Source organism: Durio zibethinus, chromosome 9 (assembly GCF_047325235.1).
Source record: "Durio zibethinus cultivar Kanyao isolate XHJ-2024 chromosome 9, ASM4732523v1, whole genome shotgun sequence".
Lineage (NCBI taxonomy): Eukaryota > Viridiplantae > Streptophyta > Magnoliopsida > Malvales > Malvaceae > Durio > Durio zibethinus.
In genome coordinates this window covers 26,822,727-26,844,898 of record NC_143170.1, presented here as the reverse complement: position 1 = coordinate 26,844,898, position 22,172 = coordinate 26,822,727, and the positions used below count along the sequence as shown (strand labels likewise).

Sequence of the window (22,172 nt, the reverse complement as noted above, 5' to 3'; positions counted from 1 at the left end):
CCAAATTAATATGAAATGTTACCAAAATCGTATCAAATATTATCAAAATTTTATCAAAAGTTATCAAAATCAAAATTATATTAAAAGTTATCAAATTTTATTTTTAGTATATCAAAATTAAAATTAAATTATTAATATTTATCATTATTATCATATTATAAAATAATTTATTTATTAAAATAAAATTTTAAAAATAAAAATTATTCATGAGTTATGCACTATGTTAAAAATTTGTATATATATAATTATTATTAAAATTTTAAATTATTTAATTTTCTTATGAGATTCACGTAATATTATCCTATTATATTTTAAATTATCAATCTAGTCAAAATTTTAGCAGAGGAAGAAAAGAAAGCCACGTAATCATATGTACAAGACAACGTGTCATTGCCAAAAGTGTTACGTGGAGGAAGCTTTGCCTTTTTTCTTCATTGTCAGTCTATTTGTCCTCCATTTCCTCTCTGTCTTCAGCTCTCTCTCTTCCTCTCCCAATCGAAACCAAGAAAAATGTCTACACTTTTACGCTTCCGTACTGCTCATTCCACTCCTAAAATCCATCCCAGAACTGTCAATTCAATTCTCTCGAAACCTCTTTCAATCCCCTCTCTTTCCAAATGCTACTACTCTCCTATTTCTCTCTTTCCTTCCATTTCTTTTTCAACTCTCCAGTCCCACCTCCATAGACAAAGCTTTTCATTCTCTTATTCTTTTTCCACTCGAGCTTTCGATGATTCCTCATCTTCCACCGAGACCCAGAAAGAAAAAGATGAAAAACTTGGGAGTCAAAGTGTTGAAAAGTTAGGAACTGAAGTGTATCCTAGTGGAGAAGTGGAGTATGAGAAGGTGAGTGGATGGAAGAGTTTTGTTGTTAAGTTTAAGATGCTTATTGCCTTCCCTTGGGAAAGGGTTCGAAAAGGCAGTGTTTTGACCATGAAACTGCGCGGCCAGGTTTGGTTCTTTTCAATTTCACTTTTTCTTTAGGCCCCTTTTCTCCATTAAATGGGTTTGAGATAGCATGAAATGGGTTTTTTCAGATGTTAATGGAGACACTACTTTAAGATGAAACGAATACAATTTGCAAGAATTATTTTGTTTGTAGAAGAATTATATCCATGTTTTTTTGAACATGGGTTGTCATTTTTCGAAAGAATTGAGTGATTTTAATCTTTTTTAACTGCGTTGTAAAAATTTCTGATTGTTTGACAATCAAAATATATTTTTCTTTTATATTGTCACCACATTTCTTCTTACTTTAGATTATTGTGTTTTGCAAACTGAAAAAGGGAAAACCGGGTCCTCAGGTAAGAGAGAACTGTATGATTTTTGATATTTCAAGATCACACAGCTGTCCAGAGTGAGAGGTGTCGGAGATCTAATTGTTGTTAAAAATGGCACCTGGATTAGTTCAACTGAAACTTAATGCTATTATTTAAACTTCTTTTTCCTGAGAGATTGTCTGCATTCTTTAACTTTTTATATGATTGATTCATTTTGGATTTGAAAATTTCTTTTCTTTCCATGTTCAGATATCTGATCAGCTAAAGAGCCGTTTCTCTTTAGGACTATCTCTGCCACAAATTTGCGAAAATTTCGTAAAAGCTGCATATGATCCCCGTATTTCTGGTATCTATCTCCATATTGAACCTCTGAACTGTGGCTGGGGAAAAGTTGAAGAAATTCGGAGGCATATTTTGAACTTTAAGAAATCAGGTTGCTTCACAGAGTTTATTGTCTTACTTCAATTTTGGATATCCGTACACAAATTGAATTGTTGGACCTTCGGTATTCTAATCTAGTGAAGACCAGTGAGTTTATTGTTTGAGAAGCAAAATAGCTGCTGTGGCTATAACCACTGTTAAAGAACATCAAAGCATTTTTGAATTGACAAATACATGATCCCATGCATACATACATGGATCCTTTGGGTACAAAAGCTTGAGGGGGGGGGGGGGGGGGGGAACGGTTGTAATCAGTCATCTGTTATACTGAGTAACTTCTGGTGTGAATGTGCTTTATTTATTCTGTTCAAACATAATGCCCATATCTTAAGTCTGCTTGCAGTTTAATTTTTTTAATCATTTTGATTATGATAACTTTTTTCAAGCATATTTCTCATAAATTAACAAGTATTACCATATAGTAGATATCTGGTGAGTAATAAATTTCTTCCATGTATATGTTAGATTTTATTTAACTACTTATTTATTGTTAAAAAATTGAATTGGAATTTTAATCTTTTATGAATTTTATAGGTAAATTCATCATTGCATATATCCCTGCCTGTGAGGAGAAAGAGTTTTACCTTGCCTGTACATGTGAAGAGATCTATGCCCCTCCAAGTGCTTATTTTTCTTTGTACGGTCTGACTGTTCAAGCATCATTCCTTGGAGGTTAGTTGACAGAAATTTATCTCTCTCACTTTCTACTGTTTCTTTTGTCATTTACAACATGGACAGAAACTGTCAAAAAGAACATCTTGTTATTGTTCAAGTAGGTAAATTTTGCACTTATATTTTTTAGCCATTTACCTTTATGTAGTCATTAGTCCTGTGGTTGCGCTGCCATGTAGGGTTTGGAGGTGTTAAAATTACTAATCAGTCTTGTTGATAAAGCAATAGAGATTTTGTTTTTAAATAAACATCTGTGGGAGATAATAGTTTAGGACCAGATTGTGAAACATTCATGCTGTTGGCTGGCCCTAGTTAACTTGCAACTAAGGTTTAGTTCAATTGATTTTTAGTTGACAGCCCTTTTTAAAAAAGAGTTGCAATATCCATTCCCTCTGGCAGAACCGAGAAGCTCTACATGGAACCAGTAGATAGTCCATTTACATCTCGCAGACAGATAAAATAATCCTCCTTCTGCAGCTTTACTTTCTTTTATTTATCTCCTTGGTTGATAATTATACTTTCAAATTTTCAACTTTTAGTCACCTATGTTTAATAGTATTTATCAATGCTATAGTTGTGGCTTGCATTTTACCAATAAATTGGTGTTCTAAATCAATTTGCAGGTGTTTTTGAGAAAATAGGAATTGAACCACAGGTGCAAAGGATTGGTAAATATAAAAGTGCTGGGGATCAACTTACACGGAAGACTATGTCAGAAGAAAATTGTGAGATGCTTACTTCATTGCTTGATAACATATATGGGAATTGGTTGGATGTAGTTTCCTCTTCAAAAGGTGCCTTTTCTATTTTATGTTTTTGCTTTGAGCTCAAAATATTAAAGATAATTTTTGGCTCATGCAAATCTTATACAGGAAAGAAACGAGAAGATGTTGAGAACTTCATTAATGAAGGGGTCTATAAAGTAGAAAAGCTGAAAGAGGAGGGATTCATAACAAATATACATTACGATGATGAGGTAGAATCATTAGATGCCAATGCAGTATACAGTTGAGACTTGAGATAATAAAATACATGGCAATTTTTCATCTGGTGCTGTACTTAGTAAATCTTAGTATTGTAATGCGTACAGTGCTCTGCTCTTTATCTCTTTACGAGTTGTTTATTAAGAAATGAAAAGGAAGAAAAAAGATTCTAAAACATAGTAAATACTTAGCCAACATTATTGTTATTTAAGTTTATTGAGATACATATTGATTCAGACAGTCCTCTCTGACCATTTAGTAACCTTTGATGCCTGCTTTGTACTATATATTGAAGAATGCCACAGAGAGTGGTCAAAACTGTTGTAAGGGGTTTATATTTTTAAGCTAGCTCTCTAGATTTATATGACAATATTTGATGTTTGTAACTTCTGCAGGTTATCTCAATGTTAAAAGAGAGGCTTGGAGTGCAAAAGGATAAAAAACTTCATATGGTTGATTACAGGTGGGTCCTGTTATTTTTTCCATATAATAATAAGGGCATTAAAATCTCTCTTTTTTTTTTTTTTTTTCAAATTTACGATGATAAAAATTTTCAACTACAGTACCTTAGGGGAATTCCAACTGTTGAATCTTTAAATTTTCAACTTGAAGTTTTTAGACTTTTAGTGTCAAACACCTTGGAAGAGGGGAGGAGGTGGTTTATGTTCATTGTGTGGTTCAACCCCTAATTATATGTACCTAAAGAGGTACATTAAGTTGAGCTTTATGCTACTGTTCATCTGTATGATCTTGTAAAAGTTATAGTTACTTTGGAACTTTAGAATACTATGAAAACTTCAAAATACTGGTTCAATGATCTAGGTGACCTAAGACTTAAATTAGGAAATGCACTATAAATTCTGTTTTCAATAATCTTTCCTTTTTCCTTTTTGTTCTTTTCCAAATGTGTATGTGGCATTGCTGCATGTTTAATCTATTGGTTTTGTAACTTAAAACTTTAGACACTTGTTTGTTACATTCCTGATCTCTTCATTTAAGAAATATTATCTTAAATATTGTATATATATATATATTTTTTTTTTGGGAGATGATCTATGCCACAACAAGATGAAAGAAGATGAGACAGGGCTGTTTGCGATGGTTTGGACTTGTGAAATGTAGGCCTAGTTGTGCACCGGTGAGGAGAATTGAGTCTCTAGATCTAGGAGAGATCAAAACATCTAGAGGTAGACCCCGAAAGATATGAATGGAAGTAATAAAAAATGATATGATGGTTAAAGAATTAGATGAAAAGGTGCTTGTTGACAGAAATGAGTGGCGCAAGAAGATTCAAACTGCAACCTAACCTGATTCTCTTATTTGGTTTTTTATATTGCCAACCCCAGAGTATGGGATATAAGGCTTAGCGTGTTGTTGTTGTTGTATCTATGCCACAACAAGCCTAGTGTAACATTTAAAATGGCATACATGTCAAATTTAATTAAGATTTTTCTTTCTTTGTAATTCTAGGAAATACTCCAAAGTTAGAAAGTGGACTCTCGGATTAGCAGGTGGTAGAGACCTAATAGCTGTGATCAGAGCCTCTGGGAGCATTAGCCGTGTGCAGAGTCCTTTAAGTACGCCAAGTTCTGTTATCATTGCAGAGCAAGTCATCGAGAAGATTCGTAGTGTCAGAGGTATACCTCATTTACCTTGCATGCAACGATGTGTAGATGAACTAAAATCTAGCTCTAAATTTTACATGTAGCAGGACCATATCCCATAAATGGACATTAATGTTTGCTTGTCGAATTGCAGGAGTAAAATCATGGATTTTACAAAGCTCACTTAAGTGTTTATGTACCAAAAAATGGCTAATTTTGAATTCCTTCTTTGGTTCATATTATTACTTATATCCAAAAGAACATGTGTGCATTTACGCGCAGAAAGTTTGTACAGTTTCACTTTCATGTGATTTTTTTTAAAGATTAAATTTTTATTTACTGTAGAGTCAAAAAGATACAAGGCTGCTATCATTCGAATTGACAGCCCTGGAGGTGATGCTCTTGCTTCAGATTTGTAAGTGCTTCTAAAGTTTGACTCTTTTTACAGAATTGTCATTTTAAGGATCTAATTATTGTCAAAACAATTAAAAATGTATAAGCTTTTGTTATCTCTGCAATGTCTTGTTTGCTTGTGAAGTGATATTTGATGTTGTCTGTGATTAATTCATTCTGAAATTCACAGATTGCCCATTAATCTTTAGTTCTCGAACATTTTGTTGAACATGAAAGTTTGTGGGTTTAGTTTGGATCAATTTTATAAGCTCGTTGCTTTTGGCATGGTAAATAAGCTTCTATGAAAATTTACCATGTGAACTTTCTGGTGCGTGAGGCTGGACAAGAGATTAGTCTGATAACCTCCCTTGACCACCCCACTGCTAGTGTAATCTTAGCAGTCCAACTATATTTCATGAGTTTCTGATGAACATTGGAATTTATTTTAAAATTAGATAATCACATGTGTGAATATTTTAAGTTGAAGCAGGTGCCCTGGTAAATAACATTAATAGGTATGGAACGGTTACTTGGGTCCGTGTTGCCAGTAGCTCAGTAGCAATGTACTGTGTTCAAGAGTGACTCAGTTTAGCGGGGCCGGTCTTGGGTGATGAGTTTTCCTTAAATATTTTTTGTCTAATATGACTTATCATTCTAGTTTTCCAACCTTTTCTGAATCATGTTGAATTGTGAAACATTTTTATCATGTGCTAATATTCAACATTTTTATATTTTTCAAAATACAGAATGGAATGTGAAAAAGAAAATCTACTGTGATCCATTTTCTAACTATAGCTGATGTTTAAAAATATCCAGAATGTGGAGGGAAATCAGGCTTTTGGCTGCATCAAAGCCAGTCATAGCATCCATGTCTGATGTGGCAGCTAGTGGGGGATATTATATGGCTATGGCAGCTCAGACTATCGTTGCCGAAAATTTGACTTTAACTGGTTCAATTGGAGTTGTCACAGGTGAACAAACTCTCTGATATTTGATAAGCATGGATTTTGAATGGCTGTAAAATAAAGAGATTGAAGTTGGTTGACCAGATAGAAAAATGCCAATGCATAAACTACAAATGCAATAGGATATGAACTGTTCATGGGTCCTCATTATCTGAAACTTGTAACAAGTTTTAAAACTTTTTCAAAAACCTTGAAAATCAAATGTTTTTGCATTGAGTTTTGTGGAAAAAGTAAGAAATAAATCTGTATGGAAAACTAAGAGTAAAATTGAATGAATATTGAAAAATTGCTCATAAAGAATTATACAAGCACCTTAGGTTTATATACAACTAATTGTGGGTAAATTAGGAAACTAAATTTTTCTAAAATTGATTCTATAATTGAGGGATTGTCTATCCTAATATTTTACCATTAATTCTAATGATACAAATACTTAATTATAGAGATACAAATATAAACATACAGATTACAAAATTACAACCAGTTATAAATAAGTATTTTTTCACACTCTCCTTCAAGTTGGTGAATATGTGTTTTTCATTCCCAATTTGAAAATAATTTCTTCAAATGTTGCATTGTTGAGACCTTTAGTTAACACATCTGCAAGTTAACCCTTGGTTGATACATACAGTGTACAAATCAATCCACTGTTTTGTTTCTCCTTTATGAAATGCCTGTCTACTTCAATGTGTTTTGTTTTGTCATGTTGCACAGGATTGTTTGCAATGCTTATTGCATATTTGTTATCACAATAGAGTCTCATTTGTCCATCCCACTTGATCTTCAAGTCTTCTAGGATAATCTTTAACCATAGTAGTTCACAAATTCCTTGAGTCATTGCTCTAAACTCTGCTTCAACACTTGATCTTACCACCACATTCTGTTTTTTACACCAAGTCACAAGATTACTACCTAGGAAAGTGCAATAGCCTGAGGTGAATCTTCCATCAGTTACTGAACCTGCATAATCCGCATCTATATATGCCTCTAGAACTAGCCCCAAATTTCTTTTGAATAAAATACCTCTCTTAGAATTGGTCTTCAAATAGTGCAATACACGGTAGATAGCTTGTAGGTGCACTTCTTTAGGACTATGCATAAATTGATTTATCACACTCATCGCATATGCTAAATTAGGTCTAGTAGGTGAGAGATAAATGAGTATTCCAACTAATCTCTGGTACATCTCTCTATCTATAGTAGCATCTTCATTAGCTTTTCTAAGTTTATGATTAGGATCTATAAGGGTATTTGTAGGTTTATATGCGAGCTTCCTGGATTCCTTCAAATGATCCATCACATATTTCTATTGTGAGATGAAAATACCATGCGGTGAGTGACCCACTTCAATTCCTAGGAAGTACTTCAATCTCCTTAGCTTATTTATCTCAAATTGTCTTGCCAAACACTATTTAAGAGATGCTCTCACTTTTTCATCATCTCTGATTACAATTATGTCATCAACATACATTAATAACTCACCCAAAATTAGAGTGTTTGATAAATAATGTCTGATCTCCTTGACTCTATTTATATCCCATTGCTAGCATCACTTTTGTAAATCTCCCAAACCAAGCCTTAGAAGATTGTTTAAGGTCATATAAAGCCTTTTTCAGCTTGCATACTTTGTTTGCTTTTGGATAACCTCCACATCTCGGTCGAACCTTCATATATATTTCTTCTTCCAAATCGTCATGCAGAAAAGCATTCTTTACATCAAATTGTTGAAGCTACCAATTGTAATTTACAGCCAATGATAACCAAATCCTAACTGTATTCATCTTGGCAGTTGGAGCAAAAGTTTCTTGATAATCCACTCCATAAGTTTGAATTTAGCCCTTAGCCACCAACCTCGCTTTATACATTTCAAAAGTACCATCCGCCTTATATTTTACAGTGAAAACCTATTTACACTCAACTGAATTTTTTTCTTTTAGGTAACTCTACCAGTTCCCATCCTGTTCACGATGCGTGCGCGGGCGGTGCCGTGACTCCTTTTGTCATGAAAAACCAAAACGACTCTCGGCAACGGATATCTCGGCTCTCGCACTGATGAAGAACATAGCGAAATGCGATACTGTCTTTTTTTTTCTCTAAAGCCTCCATTTGTATATTCATGGCTTGCCTTCATTTCTCACTGGATAATGCCTTGGATAATGTAGTTGAAATAGAAATAGTGTTTAGGCTCGCAAGGAAATTTTTGTGGGATGGTGAGAATTTTTCAAATGTCACAAAATTAGAGATTGGGTATAGTGGATGCTTAGTACATTCTCTGGTCCTTTCCTAATGGCAATAGGGAGGTCATAATCACTAGTTATAGTTTTAGGAGATTCATGCTCATTTTGAAAAAATAGAGTCAGACTGTAGTTACCTCATTTTCAGAGTTAGAATCATATTCTTGGACTTGCACTGGTTTAGGATCTGGAACTTTCCTTCTTGATTACACCTGTAATTGCTTCATATAATCAAGAACAATATTATCCTTTGTCACATCTTTTGTGTTTGGAATGGGTTCAGACTCAAATTTATTGTTTGACTTGGACTCAGAACGAACAAGTTTAGACTCCAAAAAATTAGTGGGTGAAAATGTTGAAAAAGAAGACAAGTCAAGCAAAAAGAAGTCTTTATCCTTATCTTTCATGAATGAAGTCTCTCAATGAAGATAAAGTTGAGTAAAAAATGGTTTACTTTCTTCAAAAGTGACATTTGCAGACAAATAGAGTGTTTTGGTAGGAGGATGATAAAACTTACCCTTTCTGAGTTAATGAATACCCCACAAAAATGCACTTAATTGCTCTATCTAACTTCCTTCTATTATCATTGTGAACATGAACAAATGATGTACAACCAAATATCCTAGGTGTGAAGTTGCTTATGGTATTAAAGTTGGGATAGAATTGTGAGAGTAGTTCCATAGGAGTTTTAAATCCCCAAACTCTTGAAGGTAACTTATTTATAATGTGTGTGACAGTGAGAATAGATTCCCTTAGTAGGAATTGGGTATGTTTACTAGAAAAAGTAAAGCTTGGGTTGTGGCTAGTAAATGGTTTTTTTTTTCTCTGCCATTTCATTCTACTATGGAGTATTAACACAAGATAAATCATGGATAATCCCCTCCTTTTGGAAATAGGTAGATAAACTCTGGTTGAAATAGTCACTTGCATTATTAGACATAAATCTCTTGATTTTCACCCCAAATTGATTTTGGATCATGTTTTGGAATCTTAAAAGCACACTATTCACATTTGATTTAGATTTAAATAAAAATATCCAAGAGATCCTACTACAATCATCTATTAAAGAAACAAATCACCTTGCACCGAAAATATTAGGAATTATGGAGGGAACCTATATGTCACTATGAATCAAGTAAAAAGGAGTAAAACTTCTTTTATTGCCAACTGGAAAAGACACACATCTATGCATTACAAGTTCACAAACATCACAATGAAAATTTTTGGCATGTAATCCTTTGAACAAAGAAGGAAACATGTTTTTCAAAGTTTCAAAAGAAGCATGTCCAAGACAAAAATGATAAAGCTGGATTTTGTCTTTGTTAGGAGATTTTTCAAAAAGAAATGACAAAAGTAAAGTATTCTTGATATTACCTGTGTTGTTTGATGTCTCAAGAAAGTATAGTCCATCTTTCTCTTTAGCAAGTTCAATCATTTTCTCCAAACTTTGGTCCTAGAATTCACAATAGGAGAGATAAAAGGTCACTTTGCAATTCATGTCTCTGGTAAATTTTTGTATAAATATTATATTAGTAGACAATTCAAGAATATGAAGAACATTTTAAAGAGCAGACGAGGAATTAATTTGAACGTTTCCTAATCCTACCACCGTAGTAAGTGAACCATTAGCAACAACAATTTTCTTAATACTAGGACACAGGGTATATGTACGATACTTTTGTAAGAATGTGTTATATAGTTTATGGCTACTGAGTCAATGACCGAAGAACTTGTAATAAGCTTAACTAAGACATTTAATCCATGAGAACCAGAAGCTTTACCTGAACTAGAGACCTTACCTAAAGAATATACCCCAGTAGGCTTTTCAAGAGTTTTCAATAGACTTCTTAGTTTCTCAATCTCTTTTTTATCTAACTCTTTTTGTTCTTGAGACTTCTGTAGTACTCCAGTGCTTTCACTAGTTGTCATATCTTCAAATTGGGTAGTAGTGGTAGATTCTGCCATGGTGTGGTTATATTTTTTAGGACTGAAATGAGTCTTAATAGTAAAGGTTTAACCAAAGACGATTCTAGGCAATGAAGGCCAAAGAAGGAAAAAATAAGAGTGAAAGATTTAATAAGATTTGGCTATGAAAGCTTGAAATAGAAATAGCAATGAAGGCTAAAAAAAATTTTTTCCCAAGAAAAACCTAAAGCTTTTATACCATATGGAAAAACTAAGAAATAAAATTGTGTGCAAAACTAACACTATGTTTGGATAGATATTAATAAAGGAAAAGAAAGGAATGGAAATTTTTTTAAAGGAAAAGAAAGGTACATGTACCTCTTGTTTGGATAGTTAAAATTAATAAAGGAAAAGAAAGAAAATGAATTCTAACGACCATTGTTTGGATAAATACTGAAAAGGAAAGGAAATAATTCATTATAATTTTTTTTTCAATTATATATTTTTAAATAAAGTAACATATAATATTCAAATATATCTTTATGCTACCTAGCTTGTATAAACAAATCTTTTTAAACAAAATTGAGCATATTTAATACGGTAAGATGTATTAGCTAATTATTAATTTACTCTTAATTTTGTGTTTAATTCAACTTTTTAATTCATTTTGATAATAACTTCGCTTGTTTAGTTGTTAAGGCTTAGAAACTTATAAAATATTTATAAACTATGATGTTATATAAAATACTCATAAAAAAAAATTATTTTTGCAGGAAGTGTCAGTTACATAATCAAATATAATGTCATAATAAAAATATGAATGTAATGTCTTTTTATAAAAATAAAATTTTTTCAACTTTCCTTTTCTTAACTTTTCCCCCAAATTGAGTTATTAAAAAAAATGAAGATTACAAGAGAAACCGAAGGTTATTGAGTTTCCATCTCTTTCCTTTCCTTTAAATTAAAAGTTTATCCAAACAAAGGAAGGGTTATTCTGTTTCCATTACTTTCCTTTATTTCATTTTCCTTTCTTTCCCCTCCCCTCAATCTAAACATAGTGTAAGAATAAAACTGAATGTGTATTAGAAAACTATTCATAAAGAATTATATAAGCACCTTAGGTTTATATATAACTAACTAGTGGGTAAATTAAGAAACTAAATCTTCCTAAAACTGATCCTATAATTGAGGGATTGTCTATCCTAATTTTTTGTCATTAATTCTAGGGATACAAATATTTAATTTTAGAGATACAAATATAAATATACAGATTACAAGATTACAACTAACTATAAATAAGTGTTTTCCCACAAGTTTGTGCTCCAAAACTAAAATATACAAGCCTCAAACCAGTTCACGAGTTGGGGATATCTGAGACTTGAAATGATGTTATCCTTATGTCTCATTTTGTACATGGTTACCGCTTTTGTATTCTTGTTGTTACCTTTTTCTTGTCATTGAATGTCCTTGTGAAATTAAAGTTTAATTGTGATGCTAATACAATGCTTCTTCAACAATAAAACGTGCAAACTAATTGCTTGAATTCATTCATAGATTAGTGGCAGTCATCTTGAAGATTTGGATGAATAATTCAATATCTATATTTCTTGTCATTGTACATCAAAATACTCACATGGAGGAATTTATCCCTTTTTATGCTGCTAACTTCATCATGCGTTTCTAATTAACAAAATAAAAAGAAAGATGATAGAAAAATGTTGTTCTAGATCATATTGCCCTTTTCCTTGTTTTTATGAACTAATTGCTTTTGTTGCTGAAAACCAAAGATGTTGTCTTCTGACATAAGCCTTTTGGATTTTTGCAAGTCATAAAACTGATTTGATTTGATTTTCCCTTTTCTCTTGCTTGCAGGGAAGTTTAACTTGGGGAAATTATATGAAAAAATTGGCTTCAATAAGGAGGTCATATCAAGGGGAAGATATGCTGAACTTTTTGCAGCTGAGCAGCGGCCTTTAAGGTGAATGCCTTGGTTGTATATTTTGATTAGATAGAAAGTGAAAAGATATCAAGATTACCTATTAATTATTTGATATTTGATTGAAAAGCCAAGTTTTGGCCCTTACCAATTAATTATTCTTTGTCCTATTTCCTGCTGGTCTTCTCTTTTTTGGGGGTTTTGGATCACACAAAAAAGCTGCTTTTTTGTTTGGGTTCTCTTTTTAATAGACTAGAAGAGAACTAACTTTAATATATACTAGACCGGATGAAGCCGAGCTTTTTGCAAAGTCTGCGCAGAATGCTTATGAGCAATTTCGAGACAAGGCAGCTTTTTCGAGATCAATGCCTGTATGTTTTATCTTTTTTATCTCCAGTTTTAGATGTAATGCCAAGTTTCCTCTTTATCCTACTTTTAAAAGGGAAAAGGGGAAAAGAAACAAAAATCCTTTAAAAATCCTCTGAATTTAAATCATTCAACAGGTAGAAAAGATGGAAGAGGTTGCACAAGGCAGAGTATGGGCAGGTAAAGATGCAGCTTCATGGGGTTTGGTTGATGCTATTGGGGGACTTTCTCGGGCTATTGCTATTGCAAAACATAAGGCAAATATACCCCGAGACAGGCAGGTTAGTTGTTTACTCTTCATTTTAAGACACTTTTTCCTAGGATGGGTATTACTATTGTTTATCATATCATTTGCAAAAAGCAGTACTCCAAAATCGTTGGTGAACCCTATAATTTGATGACACTTGACATTTATAAAAGTTTCGCTTACAAATTTGGAAATTTGTTTCTAGGCAACTGTATATCCATTGAGGTTTGATACAAAATTATATATGATAGAACTGCATCCTGTGCTATAATAGAAAGACACATTTATGGTATTCTGCATCCATAATACATTATGACTCGCATCATGTTGAAACTTATGCTCTCAATGCTTTGTGGACAACCTATGCTTATATATGGGATTAAGTGTCTTTTTTTGTCTTGCTCATGTCAATGACAGATTTTTATTCTTCATCCAAAATTAATTGTACATCATGTATCATTTTGGAAAATTATGCTTTCTCAGATATTGATGTATGTGATACAATGGATTAGGTTACACTTGTTGAGTTGTCGAGACCTTCTCCAACACTACCAGAACTCTTAAGTGACATAGGAAACTCCATAGTTGGAGTAGACAGAACACTAAAAGAACTGCTGCAAGAGTTGACGTTTTCCGATGGTATTCAGGCCCGGATGGATGGAATCATGTTCCAGAGATTGGAGGGATTTTCTAATGCTACCCCACTCTTCAGTTTGATAAAAGATTACCTCAGTTCACTTTGATCTTAAACAAAATTTTTTTTCTTTTTTACCCTTTTTTGGTCCCTTTTTATAGTAATCTTCAAGACTCTGTTTTGAGTCTATGATTTAGATGGATTCCTTTATGCATCTGGTGATAGACATGATAATTTAGTTCTTCATAGGAGGAGGTTGCTCTTTTGTTAACCATTTTCACATCCTTTAACAGCTATGGAGAACTATGTTTCAATTTCACGTTATAGAAAGATCAATCATAATGTTACCGTTTTATGTTGGAATTATGACCTATTTTTATGTAAAGTAGGTAACAATTGTCTCAAATTTATGAACCGGTAATACTATTGGCATTTCATGTTTTACTATTCACATTTTTTTTAAAAAAATTATTTTTAAATAAAATTTTTTAATTACTTTTTTTTCTTTTAGTACTCCTTTCACTTTTAAACTTATGAATTGAAAGCTTATGGATACAAATCTCGAAATTTTTAAAAGTTTTTTAATCAAAATTAATTTTTGAATTTACATATAAGATTTTTTTAAATTAATTTTTTTAGAAAACTTAAATGTAATTTTTTAAAAAATTTTTAGATATATATTTATGACAAGTTATATAATTTATGAACCGATGACTGAGTTCAATTTTATTAGTGCTTAGAACCTTCCTTAATGGACAGACTGCTCACTTTTATTAGTGATTAGAACCTACCTTAATGGATTGATTGAGTTCACTTTTATCCCGTCTGAGTATTAATGCTTACAGTGGTTGACCCGACCAAAGTTTTTAGTACTTGCCACGCTTCATCCTGATGTCTCTTTGCTAGATGCATACGCCATTGACCAGTAAAAGGGATTTTTCTTTCAACACAATGAACACGTTTTGCTGATCAATGTCATTTTCCTTTCTTTCCAATTGTCCTCTGTCGAAAATTAATGAAGATAGTAATATCATTCTTATCATTTCTATGAATTTTCCAAACAAAATTAGTTGGTAGTTAGTCAAACTTTTGTTCTCTTTCTAGGTGCTTTCTTAAGAAATATGATAGCATGAATTGTATTGTTTAGTTTAGTTTAGTCAAGCTTGACGCCGTTCTTGCAGCTAATTTACTCTTCCCTGCAACTCCATTTGCCGTCCCAGAACAATGTCCATGAATATGAATACCTGTAGCTACTTTCTGAACACATTTTGGATTCTATTGATCATTCGATCATCACTTTTGATCAACGCTGAAATCGTAGACTTCCCATCATTTATCAATGCCCCGAATTCCTGGAACGCCGTCTTATCTGACTTAAATTTCTGGGAGAAAGCCGGTGTGAAGCCGATCCTTGTCAATGGGATGTTTGTCTGTGGCTTTCACTGCAGCTTTGTAGGTGAGAGTTGCCTATTTGCTGTTTCCATCTTCAACAACAATTCTGGTAGTAGTATTTCCAGCTTTTCTCCTCAAGTTGTGTGGTCCGCTAATCGAAACAATCCAGTTAAGTATCAGGCACTATTGCAGCTCACTCCAGAAGGTAGTCTTGTCTTGAAAGATGGCGATGTTGTGGTTTGGTCCCCGAACACAGGCAAGTCTGTTTCAAGTTTAAACTTAAGTGCAGAGGGAAACCTCATGCTGTTTGACAAAACCAGCAAGATGGTTTGGCAGTCATTTGACCACCCAACAGACTCTTTAGTTCTTGGTCAAAGGCTAGTGTCCGGGCAGAAGTTGAGGGCAAATGTATCGCAATTCAATTCAAGTGAAGGTTTGTATGCATTTGCACTCATCGATGGTCGATTCACTGCTTACATGGATGTATATCCTTCCCCAATGTATTACAGATCGCTTTATTTGGAAGAAAGCAATTCAGGGCTATTTTACGCTGAATTTCAGACGGTAATGTTTGGGAATCTCTCCGTGCCAGACTCGGCTAATTTTATACAGTTGGGGAGTGACGGTTACTTGAAGGCATTTCAATGGAGAAATTCGAAATGGGAGGGGATTGATCTATTCCGAATTAGTCGATGTAGTTATCCACTGGCATGTGGAAAATATAGCGTTTGTGTAGAAGGGAGATGCAGTTGCCCTGATTTTCCAACTCAAAACCAAGCAACTTATTTTACGCGAAAAAATTCTACAGCACTGGATCTTGGTTGTTCTGCAATTTTACCAATTTCTTGTGAGCTTTCTCTCCATCAGAGTTTTCTCAAGCTCCAGGACATCGATTATGTACCATTCAGATATCTCAGTATTCCCATCAGTAATGATACTATCAAGAGTATAGAAGATTGTAAGGAAGTCTGTTTAAAGAACTGTTCTTGCAAAGCTGTGATACATATATATGGTTACTGCTATATTCTATCTGAAGTATTGTCCCTCAAGATGTATGATCCTAGTAATTATGATTCTTACAACACCTCTGTTTTTATAAAGGTGCAGAATTTTCCAAGTGCACAGAATCCTAACAACAATCTTTCACCACGATTGGCAATTATTCTGGGCTCAACTCTTGGAGGTATCTCTGTCGTGTTTCTTATATGCACTTTCTATTTTATAAGAATTAAAAAAGGGTTTAAAGAAGTTGAGGAGGATTTTCTGGATAATATATCGGGAATGCCAACTAGATTTTCTTCTGAAGAGTTGAAGAATGTCACGAAGAATTTTAGCAACAAACTCGGTGAAGGAGGATTTGGGTCCGTTTTTCAAGGAACATTACGTTCGGGTTCTGAAGTTGCAGTGAAGTATCTTGATGGCTGTGGTTCAGTCAAGAAATCTTTCATAGCAGAAGTTCAGACTATAGGAAGTATTCACCATTTCAATTTGGTGAGTTTGGTTGGATTTTGTGCTGAAAAATCTGCTAGGCTTTTAGTCTACGAGTACATGAGTAACGGGTCACTGGATCAATGGATCTTCCACAAAAATCACGAGCTTGCTCTTGGTTGGAAAACTAGAAAGAAAATCATTTTAGATATAGCTAAGGGACTAGCTTATCTTCATGAAGAATGCAACCAAAAGATAATTCACTTAGACATCAAGCCACAAAACATCCTTTTAGATGAGAATTTCAATGCCAAAGTTTCCGATTTTGGATTATCTAAGCTAATTGGAAGAGACCAAAGCGAAGTCATAACAACTATGAGGGGAACGCCTGGTTATATGGCTCCTGAATGGTTAAGCTCAGTCATCACAGAGAAAGCAGATGTCTATAGCTTCGGTATTGTGGTCCTAGAGATTCTGTGCGGGCGAAAAAATGTGGATGGATCTCAACAGGAGGAAGAAAGGCATTTACTGAGTCTTTTCAGGAGAAAGCAAGAAGAAGGGCAGCTTATGGATCTTGTGGATAAGTGCAGCGAAGATATGCAAGCAAATGCAGCTGAAGTCATGGAGATGATGAAGGTTGCTACATGGTGTTTACAAAATGAACATGCCAGGAGGCCTCCCATGTCCACAGTGGTGAAGATTTTTGAGGGTTCAGTTGATTTTGTTGGTACCTTGGACGGCGAATTTCTAAACGAATTGACAGCACCTGAAGCTGTGGAGACTTTTGCTTCAACAGCTTTACCGTCAATCTTATCTGGGCCAAGGTGAAGATCTTGGAGATCTTCAATATAATCCATGAAGACGGGATGTAAGCCAAGGTAAGTTCCCAAGCACTTTTCCTATCCTATTTGCTGTTGAAGTGTAGAATTTTTCCTCTGCTGAAGTTTGTTTTGTTTCATGTAATATTTCATCCCACCTTTTGTGTCCCAAGCAAAGATGTTTACTTCGTTTTCTCGACAATTACATTAAAATCCTCGAAATTTGAATGAATGAATGAATCATTTCAAGTTTCCAGGTTTTTTTTTTTTTTTGTTTGAAGATTTCGAATTTCAAGTTCTAAAATGACCTATTAAGTGTATAAAATTAATTTCAACTGAACATTAGCTTAGATCACATACATATTAGAGATGATAGCTAACAATAAGCAATTGAGGTCAAGGTTAAAGGGAATGAGAAATGAAGTGAAGAAGTTCATTTTCTCAGTGCTTTCTTAAAAGAGATTTAGTGTGGTGTGACATCAGTTGTGGAATGTAGGCCAATCCTTTTTGCAGATCTAATTTCCCATTGTAAAGCCATAGCCATATTAATTTTACTCACTCCTCTTATTCCATATATATTATTGGCATAAGGTTTTAAAAAATTTTCAAACAAAAATTTAATAATCATTTAAGTTTTTAATATTTTATTATAATCAATTAAATCATGAATATAAATCTTTAAGTATGTGTTTTCACTCAATTAAATTTTTATATATTTTTCATCAATTTAAGCTTTTGATTAAACAAAAATAGTTAATCATTTTTTTAAATAAGGCTCAATTGAAAAAAAGGAGATATTTAAGCGTTTAATTGATTAAAAAAATAAAGATTTGAATGATTAGTAAATTTTAATTTATGGGGTTTTTTTTTTTACCATTTTACCTATATTATTCCTTTATATGGTGGAATTAAACCAGAAAATTCTAAATGGAAGGAATATACATAAATGGGAAGAAGGAGAAAAAACTAGACAAGGAAACAACATTCATTCACTGTTTAGCTTTGTCATGATCACATCTTTAGTGTCGATTCAAATTTTCATTCTCATTTACCAAGTAGCTCAATAATCATAACACTTCCGAAAAATATCGTGTCCAAGAGGAATGGGTTAGTTCAGTAATCCAAAATATTAATTTTGGGGAGGTTTTAGCATGAGAAGGTGTTTAGGTGGCTTTATTATTTTTATTATTTGTTTTTTAAAATTTTTTTTATTATCCATCCTTTATTTTTAAATTTTTGGATTTTTTTAACCTTTTTTACTGTTCTTTTATTTAATTAACTTTAATTTTTTAATTAGATATATTTTGTAAAAAAAAAATTAATGAAGTTAATAACAAAACAATTCGTATAAGTTTTAATTCACCATAATCTAATGAATGTGTTTTTTTTAAATTCGATTTTCAATTGATATATATTTTAAAATCGAGATTGGATAAAAAGTGAGATTAAGATTTTTCACATTATTCTAGGTATATATAAAATATATATTTTATTATTTATTCATTCATTTTTCTATAATATTAAAGTTAACTAATTTTTTAACCTGTGCTACGCATGGAATTTTTCTTATCTTTCATAATTTAAAATTGTTTTTTTTTATTAACCTTAATGTTTTGTATTACTTTAATATAAGAATATGCAAATTTTTATTGATTTTTTATGTATACATTCATAAAGATTAATATACAACTAAATATAAATTTATACATATTTTAATATTCTTTCAAAGTCAAAGTCTTTGTAAAATTACAAAGAATTATAAAAATCTTTTTTTTCATAAAAAATTATTTTTTTCAATTCATTTACTAAACAATAAAATTTTTGCTACTCATTTTTTTTTTTGTTTGATCAAAAAAATAAAGTTCAGTTTTAAATTATCAAGATTTTTATGGTTGGTTAATATGTTCTTTTGATTGTTAGGAATGTTGTTATCTATGCTTTTGGATTCCCTACGTAATATTGGAACAATTTCTTTAGGGCTTATATTCTTTATGTACTCAATTATACTCTTAATTGTGGTTGGTATTTGTAACAATTTTGTTACTTTCAATAAAAGTTTACTTTGGCCTATTAAAAAGAAAATAGTCAAGATTAAAAATTATTTATATTTTGGTATGGATATATAAAAAATATATCATTTGATTAAATTATGAAAGATATTTATATTAGCATAATATTCTTAAACTACTAAATCTCATAAAGCTAAACAAAAAAAAAAAAAAAAAACAAAACACCAAATAATAATAATAATAATAATAATAATAATAATAATAATAATACTTTCTTTTATGTATATATTTGATTGAACTACAAAGGAAAATTATTAATTTGGTTATAATCATATACTTTTTATTAGCTCTTTTTTTTTTTTTTTTTTTACATATATACTTTAACATACATAATTGTTTTTTTGTTAGAAAATAAATCAAATATACAAATTGAGAATGTATATATAATTTAAATTTCTTGTACTTTTATATAGCAAATATTCAGTTTAACTAAATATATATAAAAATATATAAACGAATTTTTTTTAGAATAAATCAAATAAATAAATATATATAATATAATGCAAATAATATCAAATAAAAGGTTTGAAGAAATAAACAAATAGAGGAAAAATTGAAAAAAGAAATAAAATGTGAAAAAAAGTAATGAACTATACCTATTACCTGGTTGAAACCAATCCATATGTGTGCTCATTTTCTTTTCATTATCGAAGTCTAAAGAAAAAACCAAAATCAATATTATAAAAACAAAAAAAATCAAACACTATTACAAATTTATTTTTAAAACTAAATATAAAAATGAAAGAAATAAAAGAATAATAAATGCATAAAATGAATTTACTTGTTTATGAGTATGATGTGGTTATTATTCTTTCTAACTTTTACCCATTTCTATCAAAACCCATAAATATAATCATCAAATAAAAATAGATTGTGTTCTTTAATTTCTAGTTCTAATAATAACAAATAAAATAACATTGATTAGGGGTGAAGCTCTCATTCTATGAGCACTTTATTTTTATTTTGAGATTTGGATTTCAGCAAAATAAAATTTTATTAAGCTTATGCACACATATATACATATGTGTGTGTGTGTATATATAATATGTAGAGCTATAATTAAATTTGAAAAGGAAAGATAGATTATGATTTAATATATTTAAATTTAAAATTTATGTAAAATTTTCAATCTTTGATAGAATTTGATTTGAATAGTTATCCAAAAATATTAAATTTATATAATTTATTAAATAAAATTATTTTACATCTTATAAAAATTTAGTAAGCCTATATATATTGAAATTATAATTAAATTAAAAAAGAAAGGTAATTTATATTTTAATATATTTGAATTTAAATTTTATGTAAAATTTTTAATATTTTTATAGATTTTGATTTAAATTTAAATAATTATCCAAACATATTAAATTTAACTAATTTATTAAATAGAATTATTCGATAAATAATATAATATAAACATTATCCAACGTGTCATAAAAAGAGACTTTCCACACAGACATCTATGTTAATACATCATATTGATAATTTTGTATCCTGTAATATAATAAATATTAGATTTTAAAGAAAAGAAGCGGTGTCCATGTGGTATCCAGTCATTTTTTCAAAAATCTACTTTTTATTTTTATTTTTTTGTTTTTGTTAAATTTATTTTTTGACCTTTAACTTTTTTATTTAGTTTTTTAGTTTAATTTAATTTATTTTGCTGATAGCCAACTATCAGCAATAGAGGTTAAGGTCAATGTGAGATGAAGCGAAGAAGTTCATTTTCTTTCTAATACATTTAAGTCTAAAGCAATCCCTTTTAGTTTCAGCCATTCTTTTCTTGTCTTTTGTGAGAGTGGTCTTCTCTTTGTGCGTGCATTCTTAAAAGAGATTTGGTATGATGTAACATCAGTTGAGGAATGTAGGCCAATCCTTTTTGAAGATCTAATTTCCCCTTGCAAAGCTATATAGTAGGATAATTCTACTCTTGCTTTTGATTCCAGATATTGTTGGCTCGCTCAAATAAAAATTTAATAATTATTTAATTATTAATATTTTATTATAAATAATTAAATCATGAATCTTTTATTTTAAATTAATTGACTTTTAAATATTTATTTTTATTCAATTAAACTTTTAATTAAACAAAAATAATTAATTATTTTTTTAATAAAGGCTCAATAAAAAATAAATATTTAAAAATTTAATTGATTACAAAACATGATAAAGATTCGATGATTATTGAATTTTAATTCATGAGTTTTTTTTTTCTCATTTTATCTATATTATTCCTTTATATGGTGGAATTAGAGAAAGAAAATTTTAATTGGATGGAATATATATATATATACACGAGAAGAGAGGAGGAAAAAATAGGCAAGGAAACAACATTTATTAACTGTTTAACTTTGCCATAATCACGTCCTTAGTGACGATTCAAACTTTCATTCTCATTGGCCAGGGAGCCCAATCATTCACAACACTCCCGACAAATATCCTGTGTCCAAGAAGAATGGTGTAGTACAGTAATCCATAATATTAATTTTGTAGAATTTTGAGCATGAGAAGGTGTTTACATGGCTTTTTTATTTATATTTATATTTTTATTGTCTAATTGGTTGTTTTTTTTTTTTGTTTATAATTTAATTTTTTATTATTCATACTTTAATTAGATATATTTTATAAAAAAAATGAAGGTAATAATAAACAATCCGTATAAATTGTGATTCATCCCAATTCAATAAATGCATTTTTAAAAATATGAGACCAAATTAAGATATATTTTTTTAAATTAAGATTAAATCGGAAGTGAATTTAAGATGTCTCACCTTATTTTGGATATATATAAAATATATATTTTAT

At 31.0% G+C, this 22,172-nt stretch overlaps 2 protein-coding genes across 3 annotated transcripts; both read left to right on the top strand.

Moving 5' to 3' along the window:
• Positions 1 to 438: 438 nt before the first annotated feature.
• Positions 439 to 14,026, top strand: LOC111313277 (serine protease SPPA, chloroplastic-like). Of its 2 annotated transcripts, none has more exons than XM_022913940.2 (13): positions 439 to 951; positions 1,530 to 1,713; positions 2,256 to 2,393; positions 3,017 to 3,187; positions 3,266 to 3,369; positions 3,772 to 3,839; positions 4,847 to 5,013; positions 5,326 to 5,395; positions 6,190 to 6,344; positions 12,350 to 12,455; positions 12,697 to 12,784; positions 12,917 to 13,060; positions 13,539 to 14,026. In XM_022913940.2, the coding sequence occupies exons 1-13, from the start codon at positions 511 to 513 to the stop codon at positions 13,767 to 13,769; spliced, it is 2,067 nt and encodes a 688-aa protein (XP_022769675.2). In that variant the 5' UTR covers positions 439 to 510; the 3' UTR covers positions 13,770 to 14,026. The 2 variants fall into 2 exon arrangements, with proteins under 2 accessions (XP_022769675.2, XP_022769682.2); XM_022913947.2 differs by having other exon boundaries at positions 446 to 846.
• A 500-nt stretch (positions 14,027 to 14,526) lies between these two features.
• LOC111313266 (G-type lectin S-receptor-like serine/threonine-protein kinase SD2-5) lies at positions 14,527 to 17,607 on the top strand. The gene has a single exon (XM_022913931.2). It carries the CDS (start codon positions 14,885 to 14,887, stop codon positions 17,306 to 17,308), a length of 2,424 nt encoding a protein of 807 aa, XP_022769666.2. The 5' UTR covers positions 14,527 to 14,884; the 3' UTR covers positions 17,309 to 17,607.
• Positions 17,608 to 22,172: the final 4,565 nt, after the last annotated feature.